The sequence below is a fragment of the Tympanuchus pallidicinctus genome, unplaced genomic scaffold (genome assembly GCF_026119805.1).
Source record: "Tympanuchus pallidicinctus isolate F22 unplaced genomic scaffold, pur_lepc_1.0 scaffold2, whole genome shotgun sequence".
Classification (NCBI taxonomy): Eukaryota; Metazoa; Chordata; class Aves; order Galliformes; family Phasianidae; genus Tympanuchus; species Tympanuchus pallidicinctus.
Genome location: NW_026294721.1, coordinates 43694659 through 43721560, shown reverse-complemented (window position 1 = coordinate 43721560; position 26902 = coordinate 43694659). Strand labels below are relative to the sequence as shown.

General features: G+C 48.6%; 4 protein-coding genes and 2 long non-coding RNA genes across 9 annotated transcripts; 2 read left to right on the top strand and 4 right to left on the bottom strand.

The window, feature by feature from the left end:
• Positions 1-4435: 4435 nt before the first annotated feature.
• LOC128080536 (placenta-specific gene 8 protein-like) lies at positions 4436-5855 on the bottom strand. 2 transcript variants are annotated; one of them, XM_052682892.1, is made up of 5 exons: positions 5777-5854; positions 5110-5251; positions 4866-4990; positions 4670-4773; positions 4436-4570 (listed from the first exon to the last, which is right to left on the bottom strand). In XM_052682892.1, coding segments are annotated over exons 2-5 (336 nt in total). In that variant the 5' UTR covers positions 5216-5251; positions 5777-5854; the 3' UTR covers positions 4436-4569. The 2 variants fall into 2 exon arrangements, with proteins under 2 accessions (XP_052538852.1, XP_052538851.1); XM_052682891.1 differs by lacking the exon at positions 4436-4570 and having other exon boundaries at positions 4666-4773; positions 5777-5855.
• Positions 5856-6058: 203 nt separating this feature from the next.
• Positions 6059-7441, bottom strand: LOC128080535 (placenta-specific gene 8 protein-like). Its single transcript, XM_052682890.1, has 5 exons — positions 7236-7441; positions 6961-7086; positions 6766-6890; positions 6269-6372; positions 6059-6178 (listed from the first exon to the last, which is right to left on the bottom strand). Coding segments are annotated over exons 2-5 (342 nt in total). The 5' UTR covers positions 7073-7086; positions 7236-7441; the 3' UTR covers positions 6059-6177.
• A 2195-nt stretch (positions 7442-9636) lies between these two features.
• Positions 9637-13375, top strand: LOC128080537 (uncharacterized). Of its 2 annotated transcripts, none has more exons than XR_008206723.1 (4): positions 9637-9702; positions 9890-9979; positions 11146-11264; positions 13265-13375. It is a non-coding gene; the product is annotated as an uncharacterized LOC128080537 (long non-coding RNA). The 2 variants fall into 2 exon arrangements; XR_008206722.1 differs by having other exon boundaries at positions 9890-9985.
• Positions 12818-19988, bottom strand: COQ2 (coenzyme Q2, polyprenyltransferase). Its single transcript, XM_052682875.1, has 7 exons — positions 19697-19988; positions 19257-19423; positions 17883-18004; positions 17595-17680; positions 16632-16765; positions 16003-16191; positions 12818-13368 (listed from the first exon to the last, which is right to left on the bottom strand). The coding sequence occupies exons 1-7, from the start codon at positions 19971-19973 to the stop codon at positions 13213-13215; spliced, it is 1131 nt and encodes a 376-aa protein (XP_052538835.1). The 5' UTR covers positions 19974-19988; the 3' UTR covers positions 12818-13212.
• Positions 19816-20300, top strand: LOC128080540 (uncharacterized). The gene is made up of 2 exons (XR_008206726.1): positions 19816-19871; positions 20083-20300. It is a non-coding gene; the product is annotated as an uncharacterized LOC128080540 (long non-coding RNA).
• Positions 20301-21790: 1490 nt separating this feature from the next.
• Positions 21791-26699, bottom strand: HPSE (heparanase). Of its 2 annotated transcripts, XM_052682861.1 has the most exons (13): positions 26437-26699; positions 25515-25660; positions 25232-25357; positions 24947-25120; positions 24704-24875; positions 24517-24564; positions 23734-23827; positions 23409-23515; positions 23221-23335; positions 22832-22950; positions 22582-22728; positions 22212-22420; positions 21791-22058 (listed from the first exon to the last, which is right to left on the bottom strand). In XM_052682861.1, exons 1-12 carry the CDS (start codon positions 26601-26603, stop codon positions 22261-22263), a joined length of 1575 nt encoding a protein of 524 aa, XP_052538821.1. In that variant the 5' UTR covers positions 26604-26699; the 3' UTR covers positions 21791-22058; positions 22212-22260. The 2 variants fall into 2 exon arrangements, with proteins under 2 accessions (XP_052538821.1, XP_052538820.1); XM_052682860.1 differs by having other exon boundaries at positions 21791-22420.
• Between the last annotated feature and the right edge of the window lie 203 nt (positions 26700-26902).

Below are 26902 nucleotides of genomic sequence, written 5' to 3'. Positions count from 1 at the left end.
CTGGTCATGAGCACCTTCCCCATCATCTTGGTCTGCAGCAGCTCCTTGAACTCCAGCCTGATACTATTTGCCACTCAGTTCCTGACCAGGGCCATATCCCTGAGCTCCCTTAAGAGGAAGAGGGCACTGAGGAAATGGCATATCTGAGTAGATCACAGAGTCACAGGTCTGTAGGAGTTGGAAGGGACCTTTAGAGATCATGAAGTCCAACCATTCTGCCAAAGCAGGCTCCCTTCAATAGGCTGCACAGATAGGCATCCAGACAGATCTTGCCTATCTACAGATTAGGAGACTCCACAACTTCTCTAGGCAGCCCATTCCTGTGCTTCATCACCCTCACCATTAAGTTCTTTTGTATATTTGTGCAGACCTTGCTGCACTCCAGTTTATGGCTATTTCCTCTTGTCCTGTCCCTACAGACCACTGAAAAGAGGTTCGCTATGTTCCTTTGTCTCCCACACTTAAGATATTTATAAACATTAATTACATCCCCTCTCAGTCTTCTTTTCTCAAAGCTGAACAGACTACTTTCCTCACAGAGGTGCTCCAGGCCCTTTATCATCTTTGTGGCCCTCCACTGTTCTCTCTCCAAGAGATCCTTGACTTTTTTATACCAGGGAGCCCAGAACTGGATACGGCACTCCTGGAGAGGGCTGACCAGGGCAGGGGAGGATCACCTTCCTCAACCTGCTGTCTTTTAATGCATCCTAAGATGCCACGCACTGCTGGCTCATGGCCAACCTGTTGTTCACCAGGACCACCAGGTTCCTCTCTGCAGAGCTCATCTCCAGCAGGCCGTGTCCCAGCCTCTACCCATACTTGCAGTTATTCCTTCCCAGGTGCAAGACTCTACGCTTGGTTTTGTTAAACCTCAACTGATTTCTTACTGTCCTGCTCTTCCCAGCCGGTGTCTGAGGTCTTGCACTGTCCTTCCCTTGCAGCAGCCAAGTTGGCAGAGAAGGAAGAAAGAGATGCAAGCCCAGAGTAAGTAAGAAGTGCTTTGTATTGGCCCTCAATAAAATGCATTTTCAAACTCCGTGTTTGACTTGAACCAAGGCCAGGTGCCCCACAGTTGCCTCTGTGGGACTCTGTAGGCAGCCATTTTGTTTTGGCACCGTGCCGCCATTTTGTGCCCAGGTTCCTCTGCATGTGGAAGTGGTGTTATTGGGCTGCCCTGGGACTGGCTGCCAGCCACCTCCCCGTGGGCAGCTACTGCTCCTGCGTCCGTCCATGTGCATTTGTAATAGGTAATACAAATATATCGTATGTACTTGGAGTCACAGGATCATAGAATCATTCAGGTTGGAAAACACCTTAAAGATCATCGAGTCCAACCACGATCTAACGAAACTACCCTAAACTTAGGATAGTATAAATAAATTTCTACTTAGATAGGACCATATAAACGTCGTCTGGCGTGTTTCTATTTTACATTAACACCTAGGTATGAAGCTCTTTTATAAAGGTACATAGTCCTATACGCCCGCCGCAAGCAGCTCCCCTCGCACCGCGCAACACCTGAACGATTCCGCTCTTGGGGGCGGAGCCAAGAGGTTTGCAATCTGGGATTGGGCAGAGCGGAGGGAGGCGGGGCGGGATTGGCCATGCCGGCCTTATGCTCGGCTGTGATTGGCGGGCGGGGAGGGGTGGGAGAAGCAGAAGACACAAATTGCGCGGGCACCTGGGCTCCGAGTTGGTTGGCCGTGGGCGTTGCTGTGGGGCGGTCTGTTGTGCTGCGGAGCGTGCCGGCCAGCTCCGTCGGGTGGAGAGTGGGGCCTGAGGCACCACGGAGCGGCCTTGGGGTCGGTCCAGCCCGTTTGGGCTGAAGCCTGGAGCGGGGGTCTCGGGTTAGGTATGTCCGGCGGCTTTGGGAGCGGTTTGGATGCCGGTGGCGGTCGTGCGGGTGGTAGAGAAAAACCAAATAAATAAATCGACCCTCACCCCTCCGGCGCCACCGCACAGCCGCACGGGCCGGGTCCTTCCCGCGAGAAGCTGCCGCCCCTAATTCCCGGCACCGCGTTTTGGGCAGGATGTGCGCGCATGCCCCCGGCCTTCCGCATCGCACACGGGTCACGGTCAGTCCTTGGCATGGGAGCGAGCACGCGCTGTGCTGTCAGCCCCAAAATGTGTCAGCGCTGCGTTTTTGGGGACTCTAATGAGCTTGTTGGGCAGTTTTCAGGGTTCGGAAACCAAAGCCTGGTCATGCCTTTGTGGAGCTTAAAAAACAAGAAAAGTTTAAGCCTTGCATTTTCAGTAAATGAAAATGGAGCTGAAAGTTATGTGTTCTTGGGGCAATCAGGACAAAAACAAACAAAAACAAAAAAACTGAGCTCTTCATTTTCAGAGCTTGAAAATGGAGGGTGTGACATTTTGGGCATAACAAGCACCGAGGGCCGGTTTTGGAGCTCAGAACTGGAGGTAGCCATGCATTTCTGAAGCTCATAGAAAGGCTTAAGTCCTACACTTTTTGTGATTGGAAACATGGGATTCAGTCCTTTGTTTCCGAGACTCAGAAAAATATCTAAGCCCTACCTTTTTCAGGCTTGAGAATGCAGACTGGGTGCAGCACTTTTGAGCCTGAATCAATTATGTGGAGATGGAATTAGCCAAAGCTGACTAGTATGCGGCCTTGAAGAATCCATCATCTGTAGCTTCTACAACCAGAGCAACTTCAAAAAAGAGGAGCAACAAGAAATGATCTGGGACATCCAGTAGCCAGACTGTTTATGAGCTGGACTGTGCACTGGTCCAGAACTGAAAAAAAGCAGGAACAGTTATAATTAGTTGTGTATCTTCCCAGAGAAGCAAGCAGAATTGCTGTATAGCACTGGGGGCTATAGGGCCCTGCTGGTCAGGCCCTGAAAGTCACTCTTGAGCCCCTGACTGCAGGGGAAAAGGATGGAGCAGTCTCACAGGCAGCCTATTACACACAGTGATAAGGACACACAGCTGCTGAGCCAGGAGCCACGGCGTGCCTGATAAGCTTAGCAGGAAGAGCAGCGTCCTTGAGTGCAGGATGGAGAAACTAGGATAACTAATTATCTGTGAGAGCAGAGTGGGCTGCCTGGAAAACAGCTGTCAGCAGCAGATAGGAAGGAGATCTCATTAAATCACAGAATCGTCTGAATTGGAAGGGACTCTTTCCCGCCTGACCTTGAATGTCTCCAAGAATGGGGATTTATCCACCTCTCTGGGCAACCTGTGCCAGTGCCTCATCACCCCTAGCGTAAAAAAGTTCTTCCTTATATCCAGTCTCAATATCCCCTCTTATAGATTGAAACAGTTTCTCTTTGTCCTTTCAAACAGACCCTTTCCTTCAATAGCCCCCCTTTAGATGCTAAATGGACACTCTCAGGTCTTCCTAGGGCCTTATCCCGGCTTCCAGCAGGAAGGACGTTACTCCAACAGCTCCCGCCTTCCAAGCCACATCCTAAAACCCACCCATGCTTTGACACTGAAAAGGGGTAAAATTAACTCAGTGTTTACCCAGGAGCAGATTTGCTATGAGAGCTTCTCCGCAGGAGGTCTGCAGGGCAGATGGGACCCTGGTGGCCAGTGTCTGCTGATGCTGGGTATTGTGACACCAGTAGCAAGACACTTCTTTGACTTCAGCTGGCCTCAGTCCTAGGAGCAGTTTGGTTTTGCCACACAGGAACCACCTTAAGTAAATGCATACAAACGTGCAGAAATAAAAGGCATTGTAAATACGTAATCACTTCCAAAGTATAATAAAAAATAGAAACAAAGCTTCCGCGTCCCTTTGTATTGCAGAACTCTGCACATCCAGTCACCACCATCTCACACCCATGGGCAGGGAAACCTTTTCAGCACATGGCCAACACCCATGCAGCCCCACTGTTCCCAGAGGAGGGGAAAAAGGATCCCCAAAGGGGTCCTTCAGCAGTGTGGAGTAGAAGGGACAGGGCTGCAGGAGCTCAGGCTGGGGACACAGTCCTCATCTGTCACTGGTGTGTAGGCAACTCCGGTGCCCTGAGCTCAAATGCCTTTTTGCAGCAAGGCAGCCCACAAGCACATGTTTTTTCCCCAAATCTGAGGGCTCTGGGCAGGTGGGCTCTGCACTGTGGTTCCTCATGAAGCTCATGCAGACGTGAGAAGCTATCCTGTGGTCCCCCGTGCTTCCCCATCTATGCCATCATAGGCCCTGCTGCTGCATGCGGGAGGGAGCTGAGGTTCCACAACTGGCTCAGCTTCTGCTTTATTACCTGTTTCTTTTTTTCCCCAGCAAATTTTGCAGTCCTCGTGCAGTCTCATCCTGGTGCAAGTCTGCAAGTGAAGGTCTCTACCTGGTGTGCTCAGTGCTGCTCTGAATGCTCAGCAGAAAGCAGCGTGCTGTTCTCTGAGGTTGCAGCAGGACACCAAGACATAGTAAAATCAAAGAACAGTAAGTGAATAAACACAGACACACACACAGAAGTGAGGGCAAGCACTGCTATTTATTGACTGAGTTACTGAAGGGGGGAGGAAATCACTGGGGAAAAAAAAAAAAAAGCCACAGCAAACCAAACAGTCCTAGAGGGCAGCATCGACTTCACAGGCAGGGGAGCAGCATCTGCAAGAGAAGGTGGTGTTGAGGGGTGGGACGCACTGGGCCTGCTGGAAAGGGGCTCTGGGCCACCCCGGGTGGCTCTACAGGGCAGGGAGCACTCACCAGAAGGTGCGCTGCTCTTTCCGATAGTCAATATCTCTCTTCAGCTGGCAGAGAGAGCACATGGGGCAGCACAGCACCGAGCAGCAGTCACCCAGGATGGAGCCCTGATGAGAAAATGCCATCACGTGAAAAACCCCTCGTGGCTGAGCACCCATAGGGCCACCCGACACCGCTTCCCCCCCAGCCCACCACTGACCGGGATGTTGTAGCGGGTGCGGTACAGCGTCCGCATGGCCACGCTGCCGCCACACAGGCAGAACTCGTCCATGGCGTTGGCCACCTGGCAGCCCAGGCAGGGATAACAGAAGGCTCCACAGATGCCTGTGAGAAATGGAGGGAAGCCCCGAGCTCACAGTCTGACCCAGGACAGGGGGGAGCACAGCAACACTACCAACATCCCCTCAGGAGGGACGCAAGATATGGGGCTGATGCCTACTCACAGACGCCGCAGTCAGACATGCAGTCCAACATCCCCGTGTGCCACTTGCTGGGCTGTGGGGGTGCAGAGAAGCCAGGCTGGATTGTCACCACGTGACGGGTGGCCATGGTCGGCGCTTTGCACAGGGTGTCCGGGAAGGAAGGCTGGTGGGGAAGGAAGGAAGGGGTGTCCTCCCTCAGCAACTCCAGGGCAGCTTGCTTTTTTCCTCTGTCCTCCTCCCTGCCCCACACCCAGCCACCATCTCCCACACAGTACTGCTGTAGCTCCCCTGCTCCCATTCTTCCCAGCCAAGAGGCTGCAGCCTCTGCCTGACACCCACTCCTCCCTCTTTGCCAACACCCATCTGCCCCAAAACAGCTCCACTTGAGGAGCTCCACTCCTTCTTCACCCCATCTTGCTCTCTCTTCAGCTTTACAGCTGCAAGTGTTTTTCATTAAGTGATGCTAATGCCCTGCAACGTCCCATGCAAAAAGTTCCATGTGCTCTGCTTGCCCTGAATGGGGATAAAAGGCATGGCTGCTTTGTGCTCTCATCCCCAGCACAAGGGTTAGAACCCAACATTGCTGCTGCTCCTCCTACAATGCCACAACCCCACTCCCACTAGAATACCCATCACCCCTTCCCTTGCCCAGGCAGTGCTGTTTCACCCCAATGTCCCACAGTCTCACCCCAAATCCCCCTCCAGCTGCACACGCCTGTCCTGCTCCTGGCGCTGTTCTGCCCTGCCCCACTCCCCATCCCTTTTATGTACTGGGTTCTGCCAACCTTTGCTCCTCCCGGCCAATGTCCACACGCCCCGCCTGCACAACATCCCCACTGCTCCCCAGTGATGAGGAAGCCTGCTGATGTGACACAGGGTGACATGTCCACCAGTACCCCATGTGCATCCCATATCGCTTAGGAAAGGTACAATTGGGAGAACACTGGTGAAAACCCATCTGCACAAGACATAGAAGCAAGACAAACGTTGCTCTTTATTGGGGGCATGAATGAAAGGGAGACATGCAATAGTCACAGCTGGCTCCGCGCCCCTTTCCCATAAGGCAGAGGCGGTGTCATCTCTATGGCATCTGCAAGGGTAGAAGAAGAGACAGTGAGGAGGAAGAGGCAATCACATACACCCTCCCATGGCGTGAGGCACAAGGAAAGGGCACACCGACCAGAAGATGCCCATCGCTCTCCTCCGATTGATGTCCCTCTTGATCTGGCAGACGGAGCACACGAGGCAGCAGGAGGAGATGCAGCAGTCAGAGCAGATGGAGCCCTGTGAGAGAGAGGCAGGCGTTAGGAGGGGGGCTTCCCAAAAACACGTTTTGGAACCAAGAAAGCTATGCTGAGCCGGTCACTCTCCACATCTCATCTCTTTGTTGCGGATCTGACTGCAAAGCAGCGGGCTGTCCTGCCTGCAGGTGATGATAACGCAGAAAGGGAGACATGATGGCTTACCACCAGCCTTGAGAGAGCAACTTATCTTTTATTTTCTCGGTCTGAGGCAGAGGGGAAAAAGCACACACCGCGTCCTTCCACCGCCCGCACGGAGCCGATCCCCGACGGGGCGGGCAGGAAGGGTGCAGAGCGCGGCCCCTCCGCGTGGCTGTGCGAGGGGCTGAGAGACAAAAGGGGAAAAAGGGAATGGTGCCGCCCGCGCCCCACTGACCGGGATGTTGTAGCGGGTGCGGTACAGGGTCCTCATGGCTACGCTGGTTCCGCAGAGGCAGCACTCGTTCATGTCGCCGGCCACCGTGCAGGCCAAGCAGGGGAAGCAGAACAGCCCGCAGCAGCCTGCAAAGCGGGACGCACCGTCGGCGCGCGCTCTCAGCCTCCGCCGCCCGCCCGACCCCCCGGCACTCACAGACGCTCCAGTCGGTGAAACAATCCATCAGCCCCGTCTGCCACATAGGGCTGGCGCTGGTGGTCCTGGCCATCGCCTGGGGCTGCAGGGTCACCACGGTGGGGACGGCCATCGTCGAGAGCCAGGCTGCGAAAGGAGGGGGCAGCAGTCAGGAGGGCTCGTTCTCGCAGAAGCCCCGCGTCCGAGCCCAGGTGTGCCAAGCAGAGCTACTGGCACCGTGCTGGGGCACGTAGCGTTTGGAGGCGCCGGGAGCCGCTCCTCGGGGCTGCACTCACCTCGGTGCACCGACGGAGACGAGGAGGCAAGTGATGCCAGGCAGCGGGCGTTTTGCAACAAATTTGTTTCTCCCCCAATGAATGCAGAGCTCCTCCCTGTCCCGCGGGTAGACTCAGAGCCCAGAACAGAAACCGATAGTCAGCCGCGGTGCTGCCGACCCTGCACGTGGAGCCCCGACACCTGCAGCAACGGGACGAAGCTGCAAGCAAGGAGCAGCCTGCCCATAAAGCAACTTTTTAACGGCGTCCCTCGTTCCCCAAGTAGGACGTGGCAAACATTTTGCATTAAGCCATTCGCTGAGCAGGGGAAAGTAGGAAAATAGCGATTTGAAGAAGTAATTACACAAAATATTCTGTTATGCTTCCTTGCAATACTGCAGTAGTCCTTAGATGTTGTGGTTGATAGTTGTGATTTAGTATTTTAGATGGGAAGACGTTGTAAGGCAAGTCTACTTTAACAAGGCAAAAGAAACAACAACGGAATGACGTGGTGAACAGCGAGAAATTTCCCTTTGTCTTTCTTATCTGTGCGTGCAGAGACTATTCCAATAGCTCTGGCATTCCACAGCAATCTGTGGGACAAAAAGAGTGTTGGGAGGAAGTAAACGACCCCCAAGGATTAACAAATGAACCATTACAACGCTAAGTACACTAGATGACATCGAAGATTGCTACATAAGGATATATCTGTTAGGCAATCATTCGGGGTAGATAGGCTAAGAATTTGGGAATGCAGTGAATACCATAGAATTGGCAAGGTTGGAAAAGACCTACAAGATCATCCAGTCCCACTGTCCACCTATCACCACCAATAGTTCTCATTAAACCATGTCCCTCAGTACAACATCTAAATGTTCCTTGGACACCTTCATGGTTGGTGATTCCACCACCTCTCTGGGCAGCCTGACCATTCTTGCAGAGAAGTAGCATTTCCTAATGTCCAACCTGAATCTCCCCTGGTGCAATTCTCTCTCATCTTATTACATACATAATACATGTGAAAATATAACCTGCTTATGGACAATCAACTGGGGAAGCATTTTTGGAGAGTTATCTTGATGCTACCCCAGCGCTGCCAATAAAGAATACCTTGCTTAATGGTAACTAACTTTGCTGTTAAGTTCCTACTCGTCAGTTTCTTTAAATCAATACACATGTACATTCATACACATAATTTTCCCTTGCTATCCGACTCCTTCCAGGCTGGGGAGCATGCGGCAGCACCATGCTACTAACCTGTGGAGGACAGCAGGGCACAGCGGGGCAAAGGCAACACTTCTGGCAGCAGTGCTCAGAGCAGTGGGACGTGATGGCAGCAGGGCCAGGCCCTTCCTGTGTGAAACCATAGCTGCTGCTCCACCTAAAGCCAGGCACCCTGTCTTGCATCCACCTCTTCCCCCAGAGACCCAGGGTGCCTTCAGGCAGCAGGACGGGCAGGACTCATGCTGTTGTCTGCTCCCTGCATCTGGGGTGAGATTTGTCGGAGGCACTTTGAAGAAGCTTTGCCCCCATCAGCTGCTCACCAGACACTTATTTTCCACTACTGTGTGGACACTTGTGCTTTCCCTCTGCTCGTGGTCCCACCAAGCTCTGCAGTAACAAAGTGCTGTCTGTGCTGAGTGAGGTGCAGCACAGCCTTGGAGAGACGCAGCATCCAAGCAGGGACTGTTTCTAAACATCACCTCTTCTCCCACCTGTAAGCACGAGTCCTCACCCTGAGAGGATTTGTGCCCTGCTGTGCGCAAACATACACAGAGGCACACACAGCTTTGGGCATTACTTTGTTTTCCTTCACCTTGCAGTGTTAGCCATATTTTTACACTTTGCTTTTATACTTTGTGGTATCTGGACAGGTTTCCTTTGCCAGCCCTGTGCATACAGACATTTGGTGGGCAGAGGTATTGTTTTTCCTTACCAGCAACATCCTGAAAAAGAAAGGCACTGTGAAACTCACTCTCCACTGCCATTTCCTGTGTGTTTGAGGTAAGCACAGAAACACATCAAGGTGTGGAAGGAACCTTAAAGACCATCCATCTCCAAGCCACGCCATGGGCAGAGCTGCACCCACTAGCCCCAGGGCACCCCTGCTGCTGCAAGAGGAGCACGAGACTTCCATAGGTGCTACAGAATGTGAGCTTTTCTCAAACCTAGGTGGCTTAAAGACATGTTAATATGTAAGAAACCGATGAGTAACTTTTGCCATAATCCCTAAGGTACTGTTAGAAACATTAAGACGCTTACTTAAAAATACGAATTTGTGTGCTGAATCACGGCCTGAACCTCTGATTGATCACCTGAGGTGAGAAAAGAGTCAGCCAGGGGAGCACAGGTGAAGGCAATTCAGCTGTGCTGCCGAAGCCTGGCTCCACCTCTCCTAGACCCATTTAAGAGCTGACTACCCTGTGGGGGAAGGATCTCTTCTGGAGGTTCATGCTGCTGGAGTTTTACAAGTGAGCCCAGGATATGGGTAACTGTCCTCTCTTTTCTGCTTTGGTGTAATAACTATGTAGCTAAGCTCTTTGGTACGCTATAACATCTGTATATTCATTGATTGTACAGAATTACATTACTGTGTTCTTGTATTACCCCATAAGTGCTTCCTAATGAAAGTTCAATAGGAAGTTGAATGTATTCAGTTCTCTTTCTTGATATAGGTTAACTCAGCAAAGTTTTCACTGTGTTCCCTGGTGGAGATGGGTGTTGGCTCCTTGCCTTGGATGCACAATGCTTGCTTTGTCTGCTTGGTACAGGTTCTGTTTATTTCTTTGTTATCTACTTAGTAGGTACAAGGACTTTATAAGCTAATTGTTTAATGCTATGTTAGCAAAACCGGGAACAAATAGTCTTTCATTGTAGCAAGGCAAGCTATGGGAACTACCAACTTAACAAAAAAAAGTAGTCAAAGGTCAGGAAAGAGGAAGAATATGATAGATGGGAAAAATGGCCATCATGGACTATCAGAGGGCTCTATCATGCATGCCTGAACAACGGTAGTACATATTAATGAGTTCCCAAAAAATGTAAACTGCTTCTTAGGAATATAATGAATATGCATCTCCCACGTGAATAAAGCATATCTCTGACTTTGTGGGTGTGCACTTGGCTTGGTCCAAGATGCCTGGCACACTGAATAAAGAATGCCTGCCTTCTAACATCCCATTGGAATTAGAGTTTATTCCTAGGTTTCAGATGACACTCTACAAACTGCAGATTTGTCACATAATTGTTTAGAAACTTACTGTATTTCATTTTTACAACTGGAAAATCTACTTTACAATTCCTAGGTAAGGATGTCATTGGAAAAATCTGGGAAGAAAACTTTCTAACTCCAATGTGGTGTTGGAAAGCAGCATTCTCTTATTCCTCGCAATATGTACCAGGCAGCTTGACAAATCAAGCATGCACTCTTGGATTTTAGGTTATGTATTTAAACAGTTAAGACATACATATGCAGTGCATTTGCATACATATTGATTATTTTTCCAATAAGTCATTAATATATGCAGATGTCCCTCTGGAGACATGAACAGTTGGGGCCTACGATAGTTGTAGACCACTTACTACTACTTCTCTATTTCATTTTCAGCTTTATCACAGTACCATTTGGTTGTCCCACAGCTATTTTCCCCAATTTGGCGAATTCCCATTGCTTGTTATGCCATAATGAGCCACTATCTTAGTGCACTACCACTTAAACCAATTTAAATGAAACCCAAGAAAAAGTCTTTGCACCTGGTGGTTTAGGTAGAAGAAGACAAAAGTAATCTATTCTGGCTTCAGTGAAGGGGGATTGTTCAGAAAAACAAGACTGTTCCCATACCTAGCAAAAGCTAAACTTAAAAGTTTTGCAACTAGCACACATAAATTCCCTTTTGCTAAACTAATCTACTGCTCCCTATTGCTAAACCAGCCTGTATCAAGGATCAAGAAAACTCCCCTCAGCTGACACAGTTCTGGTTCCTGAACTTCTCACTTCTTCCAACTTTTGGTGCAGTCAGGCCAAACAACCCATTGTGATTTGTTCAGAAGGTATTTGATGTCACCAGGTGTTGTGGTTTAACCTAGCAGGTGGCTTTACCTGTGTGGTTTAGTTGTTGGCTCATCCCTTCCCAGTGACATGGGGGAGAAAACTGGGGAAAACAAAGTAGAACTTGTGTGTTGAGATAAACTACTTAAGATAAAGGAAAAGGATAATACTTATGAGTGGGTGTATGTAATGTGAATGCATTAACGAGTGATGCAAAAGCAGTTGCTCACCAGCGCCCCGCTTGCCTCTTTCAAAACTCTCCTTCCATGTAATGTCACATGCTATGGAATATCCCTTTAGCTAGTTTAAGTCAGCTGTCCTAATTCTGTTCCCTCCCAGCTCCCGGGGCTCTTTGCTGTGAATGGCCTTGGCTCTATACAGCACTGCTTAGCAGCAACTATTAACATTTACTACATTTACATATTAACTATTATCAGTGTGTTATCAACACTGCTTTTCTCCTAGAACCAAACATAGCATCATACCAGACAGTGAAGAAAACAATTCCTTCTCAGCTAAAACTAAGATACCAGGGTAGACAAGTGCATGTGCACCACCCACCAGCAGGTGAACAGAGGTCAGCTCTGGCATTTTAGGTTCCTGGAACAGGTGTGTCTGTTGCTCTCTCCACAGCAAGTCCCACAGTGCAGGCGCTGGTAGACAAAGAAAAGGGCAACCAGCATGCCAACTGCATAGCCAGCCAACCACAAAGCAGTGGAAACCTAGGAACGGTTTGGAGCCCTGCAGTTTTAACCTGCTGTTGCTATTCTCACTTTTCATGGGCCTCCTCCTACAAATAAGTTCCTTCCTCTAGTGTAGAAATACAAGAAAGCAGAAGGTAAACAACTGGAATTAAAAGGAGGAAATAAGATTCAATTCTCAAGTCGAGTGGGTAGCTTAGCGCCAACCACTACTTACGTACACTTGGCTGGTGTTAGCTGCTGATTGTTAAGTTGGTAGTCCACATTCAAAACATGGAATCACAGAATGGTTAGATTGGAAGGGAACCTTAAAGCCTACCCACCCCAACCTCCTGCTGTGGGCTGGTTGCTCTCACTGGCTCAGGCTGCCCAGGGCCCTGTCCAACCTGACCTTGAGCACCTCCAGGGATGGGGCATCCTGGGCAGCAGTGCAAGGGCCTCACTACCCTCTGAGTAAATAATTTCTTGCTAACATCTAACCCAAATCTTCCCCCCTTTAGTTTAAAGACCATTCTCCCTTCTACTGTCATTATAGAACTGTGTAAAAAAATTTTGTTTCCTTCCAGCTTATAAACTTCTTGTCAATTACTGGAGAAGACCACAAAGAAGTCTCCCCAGAGCTTTTAAAGCTAAACAAACACAATTCTCTCAACCTTTCTTCGTAGGAGAGGTGCTCCAGCCCTCTGAGCATCTTCATAGCCCTTCTCTGGACCTGCTCCAATAGCTCTGCATCCTTCTTGTGCTAGAGGCCTAGGGCTGTATGCAGTGTTCTGAACAAAAATTACTCTAAAATACTTTACACAACAAGCTCCAACTTGGGATGTAAATTCTTGTGAAATAAACCATAACACCAAACACGCAGACAGATTTTATTTACATACTGGAATTGCTTTGCATTTTCCCATGTTCTGCCACTGAGACATCAGTCTTGTTCTGTACAAACTGCTGGGCTCATAGTCTGGAGAGCAGGCCAGGAGTTCCCTTGTATTACATAGGACAAACTGAACAGCCTCACTACTAGGGAGGTTGAAGTCATTCAGGAGTAGTCACAGCTTACATTGTAAGATGGTTTCATGTGCTTGGTTTTGTTGGTTTTATTTGTTTTTAGAAAAAAAAAGTTCATCAGATTTCTATAAATAAATAGAACCAGAAATAATCTGGAGTTAAAAATGCTCCACTCCATCTTAGATGATGGCATCTTATATTAATTTTAGCCAGATTAAAACATCAATATCTATAATAATTTCAACTACCTGCTTTCTAAAGGCTCTTCTACAGTTTTGGAGTTTTTCGTTTTCCAGAGATTTCCAAGCATGATCCCTATGAAGAGCAGAACTCCTACAGTACGATTTGAAGCGAATTTCTTCCAACAGTCTTCAGGCTTATCTATATCCAAAGTGTAAATCTGCAAAAGCACAGTATAAACATCCCACTGTTAGCATTATATTGACATACAAAGGTTTGATATATCACAGTCACAGGAAGATCCATAAACTCAAAACCTCTCAGGTTCTAAACCTACCCTGAACCCCAAAAGAAACAGGAATGCTCTGTGCTTGCAGAGGATGGGATTACTTGGACTCTCTCAATGAATCACAGTACAAGCAGTCTAGATACACCTGTGTGCAGTTTGATAATAAAATCTGTAAAAATGTCTGAGCAGGTAAAGAAGCCTTTGGAGATTTTCCTCAGCAGGAAGGAAGCTAATTCTTCAACAGAAACTTTAAGAAGGAAAACAGCAGTTTCCCTGCTCACACCCTGTGCTATGGTAGAAACAAGGTAGGAGAGGGAAAGCTGTGGAGCTCCTGTCCTGCCTGTCCTGCCCAGCCACACCATACGCTACAACTGGCTAATGCTTAGCTGCTTCTCACTTTTTACCTATGTGCCCCTTGCAAAGAGGAACTAGGACACCTGCTCGCAGCAAGACTTGCGCAGCTTGGCAGCTGTTCACAGCTTGAGATGAAAAAAACCACACAGTGCAGCAAGAGCAAAGTTATTGAAAAACAAGAGCTAGAAATGAAACTCGATACAGAAGTTTTTCAGGAAGAATGATGAGAGTAAAGCTTAAACAACAAAAGTGAAAGCATGCCATAGAGACACCTCCCAAAACCTCAAGTCCTGCAATTCACCCCTGCACTACCCAAGAAGTCATGAGAGAGCACATCCAACTGAAAGAAATAAAAGCCTCCCTAGCAAACCCATTCCTCTGCTGTCTGCACTTGGGCAAAGATGAGGTTCTCATCAAACTATCTGAAATGCTGCCTGCACCTCTGAATCCCATGTTATTCACACCTTTAAAGCCTGTCAGCACCTTGAGCTCAGAGAAATGAAAACACAAGAAGGCTAAGTGAAACCCAACAGCAGCCAAGCTGTAAGATGTACCTTCAGAAACACAATGCAAATTAGACATCTCAGTCTTCTTCAGCAGCACAGAAATTTGATAACAGCGTGACCCAAACTCCTCTCTCAGGCACAAATTCAGTAACTTAAGGAAAACCTATCCCTTACACGGCTTATTAGGCTCTCTAAACTCTGTTAGGCAAGCGTTTGGAAGTCTTGAACAACGTGAAAATTTAGGCAGAACTAATACTAGAATAGTCCTTAGGAGGGCTACTAAGATGATCAGAGGGCTGGAGCACCTCTCCTACAAAGAAAGGTTGAGGGAACTGGGCTTGTTTAGCTTGGAAAGAGAAGGCTCCAGGGAGACCTCATTGTGGCCTTTCAGTACTTGAACAGAGCATATAAACAGGAGGGGGAATGGCTGTTTACAAGGATGGACAGTGATAGGACAAGGGGGAATGGTTCTAAACTGAGACAGGGAAGGTTTAGGTTAGATATTAGGAAGAAGTTTTTCACTCAGGGGGTGGTGACACACTGGAACAGGTTGCCCAAGGAGGTTGTGGATGCCCCATCCCTGGAGGCATTCAAGGTCAGGCTGGATGTGGGTCTGAGCAGCCTGGTCTGCTGGTTGGCGACCCTGTCCATGGCAGGGGGGTGAAATTCGATGATCATTGTGGTCCTTTTCAACCCAGGCCTTTCTATGATGAAAAGCTACTTTGTGGCATGCTTGTATGGCTTAGCTATTGTCTTTGCCCCTTGCATCCTGCACCTTCACCAATAAAATCCACTCTGCAGGAAGGTAATTTTCACTTGTGCCACAACTAGCAATGTGAGGCCACTCTGCAGTGAAAAGTGGAATGCTTTCCTCCATGAATTTCCACAATACCTACAGAAAGCAGTTGTTGACAGGTAACAGACCACAGTATTGCAGGAGTTTTATAACCCACAAATATGTTTAGTACCTATGAGCTGCATGAACTTTCCTGCTAAAGAGTCACTTACATATAATGGGCCCTAAAACAGCAAGTTTCATATTAATTCCATTCTTCCCCTCTCAGATTGTTGACAGTATTACTGCTATGTTACTACCACTCACCTGCAAAGGCCAGCAATTACTTTTCCTAAGGACTAACTTGCCACAAGACTGGAGAATGCAGTCATTTGGATAACAAGATCCTATCTGCCTCCTTCATGGGCAGGTTCAATTTTCTTTTTTTTTCCTGTTATACATTAAAATTTGTAACCCTGTGCAAGCACAAGAACTTTACTATACTATTTTTCTGCTATAAAAACAACAGTGAATTAGAACTGTCAGATATCAAGAAATTATAGTATTGACATTTGCTACTGAAGGTAGTGAGGAGAAAACCGTAGATACATGATACTGAGGTAGATCTAACTGCAGCTGCTATCAGAAGCAGGAAGACATCACAGCTTAAGGTGAGGCAGAAATTATTAGAAACAGATTGAAAATGAGTGCTCTACAGCCTACGGACCACTGGAGGTCACTTCAAAAGAGAGGTCTGTAGAAGTTACTTATGAGAAGCAAGCTTTTGTCAAAAGATTTAAATTATTTTTACACAGGTATTTACAAGACGATTGTTTTTTGTGTACTTGATAAATTGCCAGAGGTTGAAAAGCACTCTGATTCCTTATCAAGAACATCCACGAACAGAAAGTAGAAACGAATCCATCTAACCTGATGTGCTAGGTGAGCACCTACAGCAGCCACTGCTGAGTAATAGGGGAAAGTCTGGTCACAGTTCATTCCTGCCACACACAAACCCGAGACCATTGCTGTGCTGAAGCCGCTGAGCCACTGTTTTGTATCTTCCTTGAATTTCAATGCTGTGGACTTAACACCAATAATGATGTCGTCCCTCTTATCCTAGAATGAAAGGGTCAATTAATAGAACATCTATAATCTAACTGTCACTTCATAAGAAAAGTAAAATGGGGAGCCTTTGTAAAGCCTCCAACTGTTGTTAATAGGAACCCTATTTAAGTGAATTTGTAGGTCCCCAAATTAAAATTCCAATTAAAAGGTAGGTCCTTAGAGCTGGGGTAGCAGCCAATAGCTAATACCAGCTGCACATTTATTTACGCAGTACAGACATGGGGGCATGAAAATCACTTTACACTTCCCACTTTTCATCTGCTATGTAAAACATTAGCAAAAAGCAATAAAAGGTCCAAGGGCTGGGCTTCCTTTGGTGGTCATCTGAGGGTGAAGAATCGCAGCAGGTTAGTATAACGACTTGAAACCAAGGCTGTATATTAAGCAAACAAACACACACACAGCTGTAAAGTTTATCACTGCTGCTCTACCTGGTGAGCATATATGGTGTCGTAGACCAGGGTCCACATGACTCCAGCAAAGTATAAGGGCAGGCACACAGACCAGTCGCAGGACCCCTGGATGGCAGACCAGCCAAGGAGGGCTCCCCAGTTAAACGTAAGTCCTAAAGAGAACCAAAGGAAAAAAAGTTAAAAAGGTGCCAGGAGCAGTCTGAATTACATATATACAATTCACTATCATTTGCTCAAGCATATGGTGTGTCTGCAGCTTTTTCTACAATACTGGTATCTCTATTTTCTAGCTCATAGCTTCAGTCAGGTTAAGTAATAGACATAATTTGAAATTAAATACTACGGAGATATAAGGAGAAATATGCACAGCTACATACTCTCCCCCCGTTTAAATTTGATTTTGTTATCCGAAGGAAGCATTTGCTCAAAATTATTCCACTGCACTGACATCAATGCACTTCAGTGTCTGTAAAATTGACTACAAAAGAGTTCACAGCAGCCAAGCATGGCACTTCCAGGCTGAAAAAGGCAATTCTGGCTGATAAAGCTGAGGGCAGCTGGAGTGAAGAGGCCAAGGTACACGGAGATGTGTTAGTGGCACACTCTGAAATGGAAGCGTCATCATCTTCAGTACAGGACTTGATGTAGAGGCTGAAGACTGAACAAATGTATTTTTAAGAAAGGTTTAAAGACAACCCTTAAAGTAGAGCTGTTTCTCAAGTGCAAAACATTCATTCTCTCTCTCAACACTACAACAGACAGGACTGTTCATGAATAAAAAAATGAGACAGAACACAGCTCCTGTATGTGTTATAAATTGCTTAAGAAGCTTCTGGAACAGCAGAATGTTGTCTGCAAGGTAATCTGATTTTAACACATAGTTGCATAAAACCAGATTGCTGAAGCTCAATTACTAACTAATTGGGGGAACTCCCCAAAAGCTAGATCAGAAGGAGGGAACTGAAACCGTTTCCAACTCACCCAGAACTAACTGGGGCCAATATGTTATTCTCTTCATCAGAGGGTAGGTGACCACAAGAGACAAGGAGGCTGCTCCCAGGATGATACTGTAAAAAGTACAAAGCAACTTTATTGCTTGCTGGTCTAAAGATCCCAAGACATTGCACGTGCTGAACTACTGAACTACAAGTACTGAACTACTTCCATGACTTCAACCCCTCTGACCCCAGCACATTTGCTGTTCACAATTTGCATCCTTAACAAGGACAAAGAAGGAAACTAAGCAACAGAAGATAACTTGTCTGCCACCTGTAGTAATTCAGACACAGGAGCACACAGAGAGCCAGGCTGAGCTGTCCACCAAGGAAAACAAAGGACTGAAAAGTGGAGATTTCTCCAGTTGACAGGGGTCTTCCTGCTGTCCTTGCAACCTAAACATGGAAAGAATCACGTTAATACACAACTCAACATATTCTGAAGCCAACTTCCTTCAGCATACTAAATAGGTATCATGTGTTTTGCACATGCCTTAACAATGTGAACTTAAATATGCCCCCTTAATTTGTTTTTCCTCTATTCCTAAATAACTTCTGCTAAAACTTCAAATACTGTTTTTGCAGTTTAAATACATGCTTTACACTGCTGTGACCAACACTATTGCACATCAAAACTAGGACATGACATGATCCATTTAAAGAAAAAAATAAAATACACATCTATCAAAAAATCACTAATATCAAAACCAAATCTCAAACCATGACTAGCAGCACAAACCAATCCTGCTACTGACTCAGCCTGCAGCACGTTTGTTCTGCAGGCTGCCTTTTGAAGTATATAAGAAAGACCTGCTATGGGAACATTTGAGCCTTTACATTTAACCACATCAAATTAATGCATAAATATACGAATTACGATATCAAGTCCAGCATACTGATTGCACACCCTGGGAAATCTTCTTGGCATATGGAGCTGTTAATAATCTCTGAACCCTAAACCAGCCAAAGATGCCCCAAAACCTTTATTGAGTCATTACTTCCCCAGTAGGATAGATAGAACAGTGCTGGAAGGAAAACCTCACAGTGGCCAATATTCAAAATCCCAGGGCAAACCTAGGATCAGAGAAGAAAATAAACCAATAGTGAGGTTTTACCAGGATACTCCCTTCCACCATGCATGTACATGTCAGCACCTGGCACTGCCTTTTGTTAATTTCTCTCTAGTGAACAAAAGGGAGGAAGAAACATATCATAGCAGAGAGGATAAGTTCATACTTGGGCATGATTCTCTCAGCAGTCATTCTCTAGAGGAAATTAACGATAATCAAATAAATACTTATATATTTTTAAAAGGATGGAATCATACAATCAGAGGTTTGTCGAATGGTTGGGTTGGAAGGAACCTTAAAGCCCACCCAATGCAAACTCCTGCTGTGGGCTGCTTGTTCTCCACCAGCTCAGGCTGCCAAGGGCCCCATCCAACCAGGCCTCGAGCACCTGCAAGGATGCAGCATCCACAGCCTCTCTGGGCAGCAGTGCCAGGGCCTCACCACCCTCTGAGTAGATTGCTGCAGTCCTATGCAGTAGCATTATACAAAACAAAATTATTTCCAGGACCCTAGGAAGAAACACAGACAAATGAATTGCATGCATGCTGGAAAAAGGGACGGGGGAGGAAAATCTCCACCTGTTTGTCATAGTCACGGTCCCACAGGTCATTGATGGTGCAGCCAGCCCCACGCATGAGGACCGCCCCGGCGCCAAACAGGGACAGCATGTGCCAGTCAGGTAGGCAGCCCGGCTCTGCCGCCAGCCCGATGCTCCAGGTGCACGGCAGGTACAGCAGCCACGTCCCTGCGGGCAGAACGAAGTCAGAACGGGCAAGGAGAGAAAGAGAGCATCACCGAGCAGGCTCACGCCTCAGCACGTCTCAGCGCCCTGGCAACAGCGTTTCCCGCCACCGCCGGGGATGCCACGCGAGTGGCCATGGTTACCGCATCCTTAGCATACCGCGCCCCCCGCGTCGCTACGCCCGCCGTGTTGCCATGGTGACGGCGCCCCCGCCCTCCATTGGCCACCGCGTCGCTGTGGCTACCACATGACGCAAGCCCCGCCTAGCGCACGTACCGGCGGGCTGATGCAGGCGCATCAAGTGTAGATAGGGCCGCAGCGGACGCGGTGCGGCCCGCACCAGCTCGGCCGCCGAGAAACTGAGGGTCCGCGGAGGATCCGGGGGGGCGGCCGGGCAGCGGAGCGGCAGGGCGGCGGTGGCGGCCAGGGTAGGACGCGCGGCGTGGAAGCGGTAGGAAGCCCGGCTGAATCTCGCCAATAGCGCCGCCATCTTTCCGTCGCCAGACGCGCTTCCGCGTCTTCCGGCGGGGCGATGTGGCACGGCACGCCGCATGCGCGGTGCCGTCTGTCCGCCGCGGGGCCGCCACAGTAGGGGTGGCGTATGGACGGTTGGCAGGTGTTACCGGCTTTTGGCAACTGTTACTGGCTCTTTTCGGTGACAGGAGTGACACCGAAAGCTGGCAATCAATAGGAGACGGCCAGCAGCCCTTGACTGTGTGGGGGCCTTCCCTGACACTGGCTCTGAGCAGCAGTTGCTCCGCCTGAAGGAGCCAAGTGACAACACGTTGTAGTCTCTCGACTACTATAGTGCAGCATCTCACTACAAGCCCGTCTGCTTTGGCTACAGAATTTGCCCGAAGTGTTTAATGCATGCAATTTCCTTCAGGTTACTAGCATGCAAAGACATAGGTACCCACGCAGCAGTGTATGTCTCGTTTTCCAGACCATAAACACGAAACATTCACAGTTTTGCAAAAGGCTTCCAGATCTGCAGCCTCATCTCCTTGGTTCTGTTACTTAATTGCAAATAAAGCATAAACTGGGGACGTGAGCTTTGGATAGAGCTGTAAAAGTTAATCTGGTGAGTGTGATGTGGGCAATAAAAACTTTCCTGAGCTACCATTGAGGGGTTCTTAGAAAACAGTTTCCCTATCATACTTCCTTCAGCGCTGTGAGCTGTTGCACGGATAAAAACCAAGAGAAACAGTTTTAGTTCCACAAATTGCTGACTGCCAGGAGGAAGTAGAAAACCATTGTAATAACGAAGTGACTTTCACATGTTTCCAGTCACCATTCTGATAAGTGGCACTCCACAGCTGTAAATCAATGTGCAAGGGATACCCCTGCTCTGGCTGAGTAAAACTCAGAAATTTTTATTTCTTTTTTTCCATTTTAGTCATGTTTCATGACAAGAACAGTCACCCCAGGCTTAATTCAGATCTAGGAAACCTCCAGGAAAGCTTCACTGCTGTTTATCTATGCTGGAGGAAACCATCCTGCATCCTGACCTGTACTGTCAGACACAGCTCACTGTCTTGTTAAGTTTTATTCCATTTGCTGTTACAATGACAGGGTTTCTGGTCATATCCTCTGAAATAAGCAATGAGCAAACTCCAGGGCTTCTGCAGGCTACATTTAAGAAGTTTGGGAAAACAAGCTAGAAAAGTTTTTTTTATCAGTGGATTTCTATTCCTTGTAAAGTACCCTAGCCCTTCATAAGCAATATCTAGGGAATGAAAGATTTCAGATGTTAAATAAATCATCTAATGTCTTTAACGTCCCACTGCCATCTTCCTCTCACAATTGCCAAATTGTTCCCCAATCTCAGAAGATTCCCCTTTCCCTGTTTTCATGTGACTGATATTACTCCACCTTCCATAAACTGATCTACAGTAAACCAAGTGTGAGCAATGCCATTTCCTGTGTCAGAAATGAAAACGAATGTAGGAATGCAGGTTGTGGTCAGAGATCAAGGTGTGGCATAATGTGCAGATGTGAGTCTCCAGCACAATGGTGGAGGCTGCAGAGCCAGCGCTGCTGCCTGCAGGTAATAACCACCCCCAACTGGGCAGAGTTTCTAGGAAAATTGCCAAAAGTTAATATAAATCACTTTTTTAAAGTCCAATATCGAAGTCACAAGCATCGAAACAAATCTGTTTAGAAAGGTTTAAAACTACCAGTCAACCTTCAGCTTTTATGTCTAAATTTTAGCTTATATTGTTATATTATTGTAATAACAATAATACACTAACAACTTTATATTGACAACTTTGCGCTTCCTATCTGTGTTTTGGATATGTATCACCTCCTGGTGTATAAGCCTTCACACAAGGCACATACGCTGCATGGGCAAACACTCCTTTCACACTCTGCATTAAAATATAAATTTTATTGTGCCTTTTTGATCACAGTTCCAAAGAACATCAACTTGCTTGCTGCTGTAAAGCCTTCATGCGAACTACAAGCCACTCCTCTGCCTTGAAACCACACTAAGCCAGTAGCATCATTTTAAAGCTCAAAGAAGGGAAGTACGATGCATGTTAGTTTTCTCCCTGCTGTGTTCTGAACATTGTAAGGCGCTGCTGGTGGTGTGAGTTGCATACTTCCAAGAGAACCAGCTGCACTGGTGGGAACTCACCTTATACAGGTGGAAAAAGCTGCTGTGAGGCAATTTTGTCCCAAATGGGCTGCTTCCCCAGAAGGAATGCAAGCCCCTCAAGTATTGCTCTTAGGATGCCGAAGCCTTTCTGGTGACCTGGCTTTCTCTAGCCTGTGACCACAATCTCCCTACTTGGCAAAAACAAGTGGCACCGCATGGTGAGCCCTGTTACTGTGCGTGCTCAAATGCAAGCAATAGCCTTAGCGTTCCTGATCACGTAGAAACCGTAAGAGAAGGCTGGCAGGCCGAGCACACTGCCAGGGGCAAGGGCCATCTCGTGCAGTGCGGGGAGTGTCTCATCGTCCACCATCCGCAGTAGGCGGCCATTCAGCTGCACCTCTCTGCCAAGGCATGATGGGATACTGCAGGCATCATCTCTGGCTCTGGGTGTGAGCAAGGGCACCCAGAGCAGCACGACAAACAGCCCCCAAATGAGCAAGGTTTCTGAGTCTGCCTACACGCTGCTCAGTCCTTGCTCCAAAAGGAAGAGGTATGGGCTCACCTGGACAGGATGCTGTCCTTGCCGTGAGGCAGCAGCAGGTACTGATCCACGCTCTTACTCCACAACTGCTTAGGCAGTTGCAAGCGCTGGGTCACGTTATAGAGGTTCAAGGCAAACAGTGTTACATCCCCTTCTCGGTATCTGGGGCTGTGTGAGAGAGATAATGAGTTTGGTAGAAACAACAGACACCCACACACTTCCTCTTTCCTCTGGCTGTAGTGTTGCCACCATGTGGGCAATTGCTGCTTACTGCTGGGGGTTGGTGCAGTGCAGGTAGACCCGCAGGCGCCGTGCATCCGCTTGCTCCACGCTGGCCTCCAGTACCCGGGTGCCCACCAGTTTCTTATATAGCAGTGACAGCCAATAGTCCTGGGGGAATGGGATTCATCTCCACCAAGCACTCATTTTTTTGAAGCAACTCCACTTTCTGTCCCCATAGCTTTTCATGTCACCTAGATTTTGGCAATGCTATGCTCCTTCTGCAGGGCACTGTGGAGCTGGCAGGGAACCCATAGGGGACGCACTACTCTCCATGCAGGAAAACCCCATGCCCGATTTATGGGCACGACATCAGGGTGAAATACCCAGGGATTTTGGCAGCCTGGTGACATGGTGTTTCCCAGCAGGTCATCTACGCACCGGCAAGGGCTTGAAGCTGCTGTCCACCAGGTGATAGCTGCCAGCACCAAAGAAGACCTGCCTCATCACCACGTCAATGCCACGTTGAGCTGCCAGCCCCAGCTTGTCCAGCCACCTGCCGGGAACCGGCCACAGGTCACACTGGGGCTCAGCATGAGAGCAGCTCCTGTGCTCCCAGTGCCACTCACATGAAGCCGGCCACATATGTGTTGGATAGCTGGGGGGCTCCCCCGCCATACGCTGAGCTGGTCTCACCCAGCCATACCTTCTTACCGGGAACTGTTGCTTCCACAATCTATGTGGAGAGGGAAAGGAAATAGGAGATAGGTCAAGCTTTGTCTGCTGAAGTTACTGCAACCACCTATGCCCATTGCACTTATTATTACTTTTGCTAAAATTAAGGATTTTTACACTGTCAGCAGCAGCTGAGTTTGAAGGATGCTTATTAATTGTTGCACAGCAGAGCAGTCTCTGTGCAAAGCCACATGGGGAGGATTAAAGAAGAGCAGGCACCTCCAGGACATTGCGTACGGCTGTGGCAAAGGAATCCAGCACATCAGGGCTCAGGAAATCCTCCCTTGTTGCACTTCGGCCATTCACGTAGTAGCTGGAAATGGAAAAAAAAAAACAAACAACAACAGCTGAAATGAAGGAAAAATATCAACATTGGTACCTGCTCTCACTCAAGCTCAGTCTAAATGTCCCTGCACCAGCTGGGAAGCTGCTGAGCATTTGTTCTAATGGACAGAGCCACTGCTTGTCTTTGCAACCATGCTGCATCCATCTGGTTTGTGCTGAGCCACATCCCTTCCCAGTCACATATCTTCCTGTGGCTGGAGGACTTGGTGCAAGCCCCAGTTGTGGGTGGAGATGTTCTGCAGGTGGACCAAGGATACTGTTGTTCCCCACCAAAGTATAGCATATGCCAAAAAGCTGCGCAGCTCTCCGTGCAAGAGGGAGAGATACAATGCAGCTCCTGCATTGCAAGTGAGAGCTGCTGTGCTCTCACTTCTCTGCACATCACTTCTCTTTTTATTGATAAAACATGTTTTGTAATCAAAATGACCTTGCACGCACCGCATTCCCTGCTGCTATGTCTATGCAACTCCTGGAATAGATTTTGGGTCTTCTTTGAATACTCTGCTATTTAGAGCAAAGCACAATACAGAGGCATTTGGGACCTGCCAACAGAGTTGTTTCACCTCTTCCTTTCCACTAGCATATGTGAATTGACATTTCTTAAAAAAGAAATAAGAGCCAATAAGCAGAGCAGCGATAGCAGCTGAGGGTACTCACTGGTGCCAGGTGACAGAGTCAATCGCCTTCCCTCCGGATTTCAGGAAGCTGCAGTCAAACAAGGGTTATAGCAGGTACTGGTGACATGCTGCAGCATCCACCCTACGTCCCTGCATGCCGTGGTTCCCAGATCACATCATTGCTACCCTCCCAATGGTGTCACACGGGCCCTGGACACCCTGTCTACCTTCTGAGCAGGTGCTGGGTGTGCTTGCGGGGCTGCCCCACGTCGGGGCCATACAGCTCAGCGTGTCGGTACAGGGGGTGCTGGCTCAGGAGCTGCCGCAGGTGGATGAAATCGCGTCCCAACTGGAAGCCATCGATGTAGATGCCTGACTTCTTCCTGAAGCTGTTGGGCTCTGGGGAAGAGGTGCCCATCAGTACCGCTCTGTGCACAGGGCTCATCCCCAGCCAAAGTGGGAATGCTTACCATTGCCCAGCTCCCAGGAGATGTTGTAGCTGCGCTGTGCGCAGTAGCCCAGCAGCTGCTTGGCGTTGGAGCTGTCCCACTGCAGGCCGGCCCTGCGCAGCAGTGCGTTCAGTCCAAACACCAGGCGGAAGCCTGAGCAGCTGGCAAATGTGTGGAGGATGTCCAGTGTGTTTCCTGCATGGAGCAGAAGATGGCTTCATCCTGATGTCTCAGCATGGAGCTGGGAACTGCGGACTGCAACCTGCTGGTTATAAACCCTACTGGGAAAATCCATCAAAAACTTACTTGTAATGGTGGTGTTTTTGTGCTTTTTCCAGGAATGTTCAGCGAGGAGCAGTTTCTCCTGGAGGGGCCACTGAGTGAGCAACAGCTCTGGAACCATAGCAGAGCTGGGCCATGATCTGCACACATCTGCAGGGCAGAAGAAGGGTGGGAGAAACCAAGCTGCCATCACCATATCAGGCAACACACAAAGGGTCATACTCATCACAAAGAAATGGGAGAGGTGTGTGTGGGGCTGAGCACTAGACATCCATTTCTGCGCAGCACAGGATCAAATCCCTCTTACCACTCTCGGCCTGAAGTTCTGATAGGACTTTCTCTTCCCAAGTTGAATCTTGTTTGGGATTGAAGATCAGGAAATCTGTACTAGTGCCTCCAAACCTCAGGAAGCCTGGGGAGAGCCCACTGGCCAGAGTGTGCAGCTTGGGGTGTCTGTGGAAGGTAAATTAAATGTCAGGGTAATCTGCCACATGGAAACAAAGCATCAGCAGCATTCAGAGACACCTTGCAGCAGAGGATCTGAGCCACCCAAGTGTGGGCTTCAAGCTGGCTTTACACCATTTCTCCCTTTTTCCATGGACAACCACCAAACGGATAGATTTTGTACCAAAACCAGAGCGTGTGTGGAACGAGTGTTCAAAGTAAAGCAGATGCAGTTCCAGTGCTATCTGGGATGGCAGCAGCCCTATCTCACTCTGTGGGGACACCCAGCAGATACGAGGCCACCAAGCACTTCCTGATGTCATCACAGCAGCCAGAGCTGCCTGCCTTCAGATAAAGCTGATGCTGCCTTACAGTTTCAGAGCAATGGGGCAGGGCTAGAATTTGGGATTGGGTGGGTGAAAAGGAAAGAAATTAAATGACTTTGGGAAAAACAAACAAACAAACCCACAAAAAGCTGAATCTAAAAGAGAAGAAAACAAAGAAATAGAGCTGAAAGAAGAGTCCAGGAGCCCATCGCCTGGAAGCCCTGAGCTGGGATTTGCTCACAATCAGAAAAGGCTTTGATTTTAGCAGCTACTTGTTCACCTCCACGCACATCAGAACTTCTCTGGCTCACAGCATCCAGAGTCTCACTAAGCATCCACAGAGCAGCACCAAGGCTCAGCCTGCTTCTGTCCCAGCCAGAAGCATCATCCACTGCCAGCATCACACACCAGGCATCCTCTCACCCGCTCACCCAGGAGTGGAGCAGCTGCAGGGCTCACCTGAGCAGGGCAACAAAGCGCGGGTCACGGGCCAAGCTGGCGTCCAGTGTAAGAGAGAGGAAGGCTGGGCTTACCGCCCCAATGGGTTCCCGCAGCCTCAGCTGCAGCTCTGCCGTCTGCCTCGGCGGCACAGCCAGCAGCAGCAGCAGCAGCAGCAGCACCAGCATCCTTCCTTCTTCTTCTCATTTTCCTCCTCCTCCGGGCCGCTCCGCCGCCCCAGCACCACCCCTGGAGGGCGGGCAGCCCCAGCACCGCCCCGCAGCCACCCGCTCCCAGTTTTCCTGATATGAAATCACCCTCCGCCAGAGCGAGACCAACCAGATCGCATCAGCGCTGCCGTTCGTAAACACACCCACGGTTCTGCCGGAGCGGAAGCATCAGCGACACTCCTCTTGGCATCACGATCAGCAGGATGCTTCCAATTTTGGGCTATGGCACGCATCTACCCTTTGCGGGGTGAGTTGCA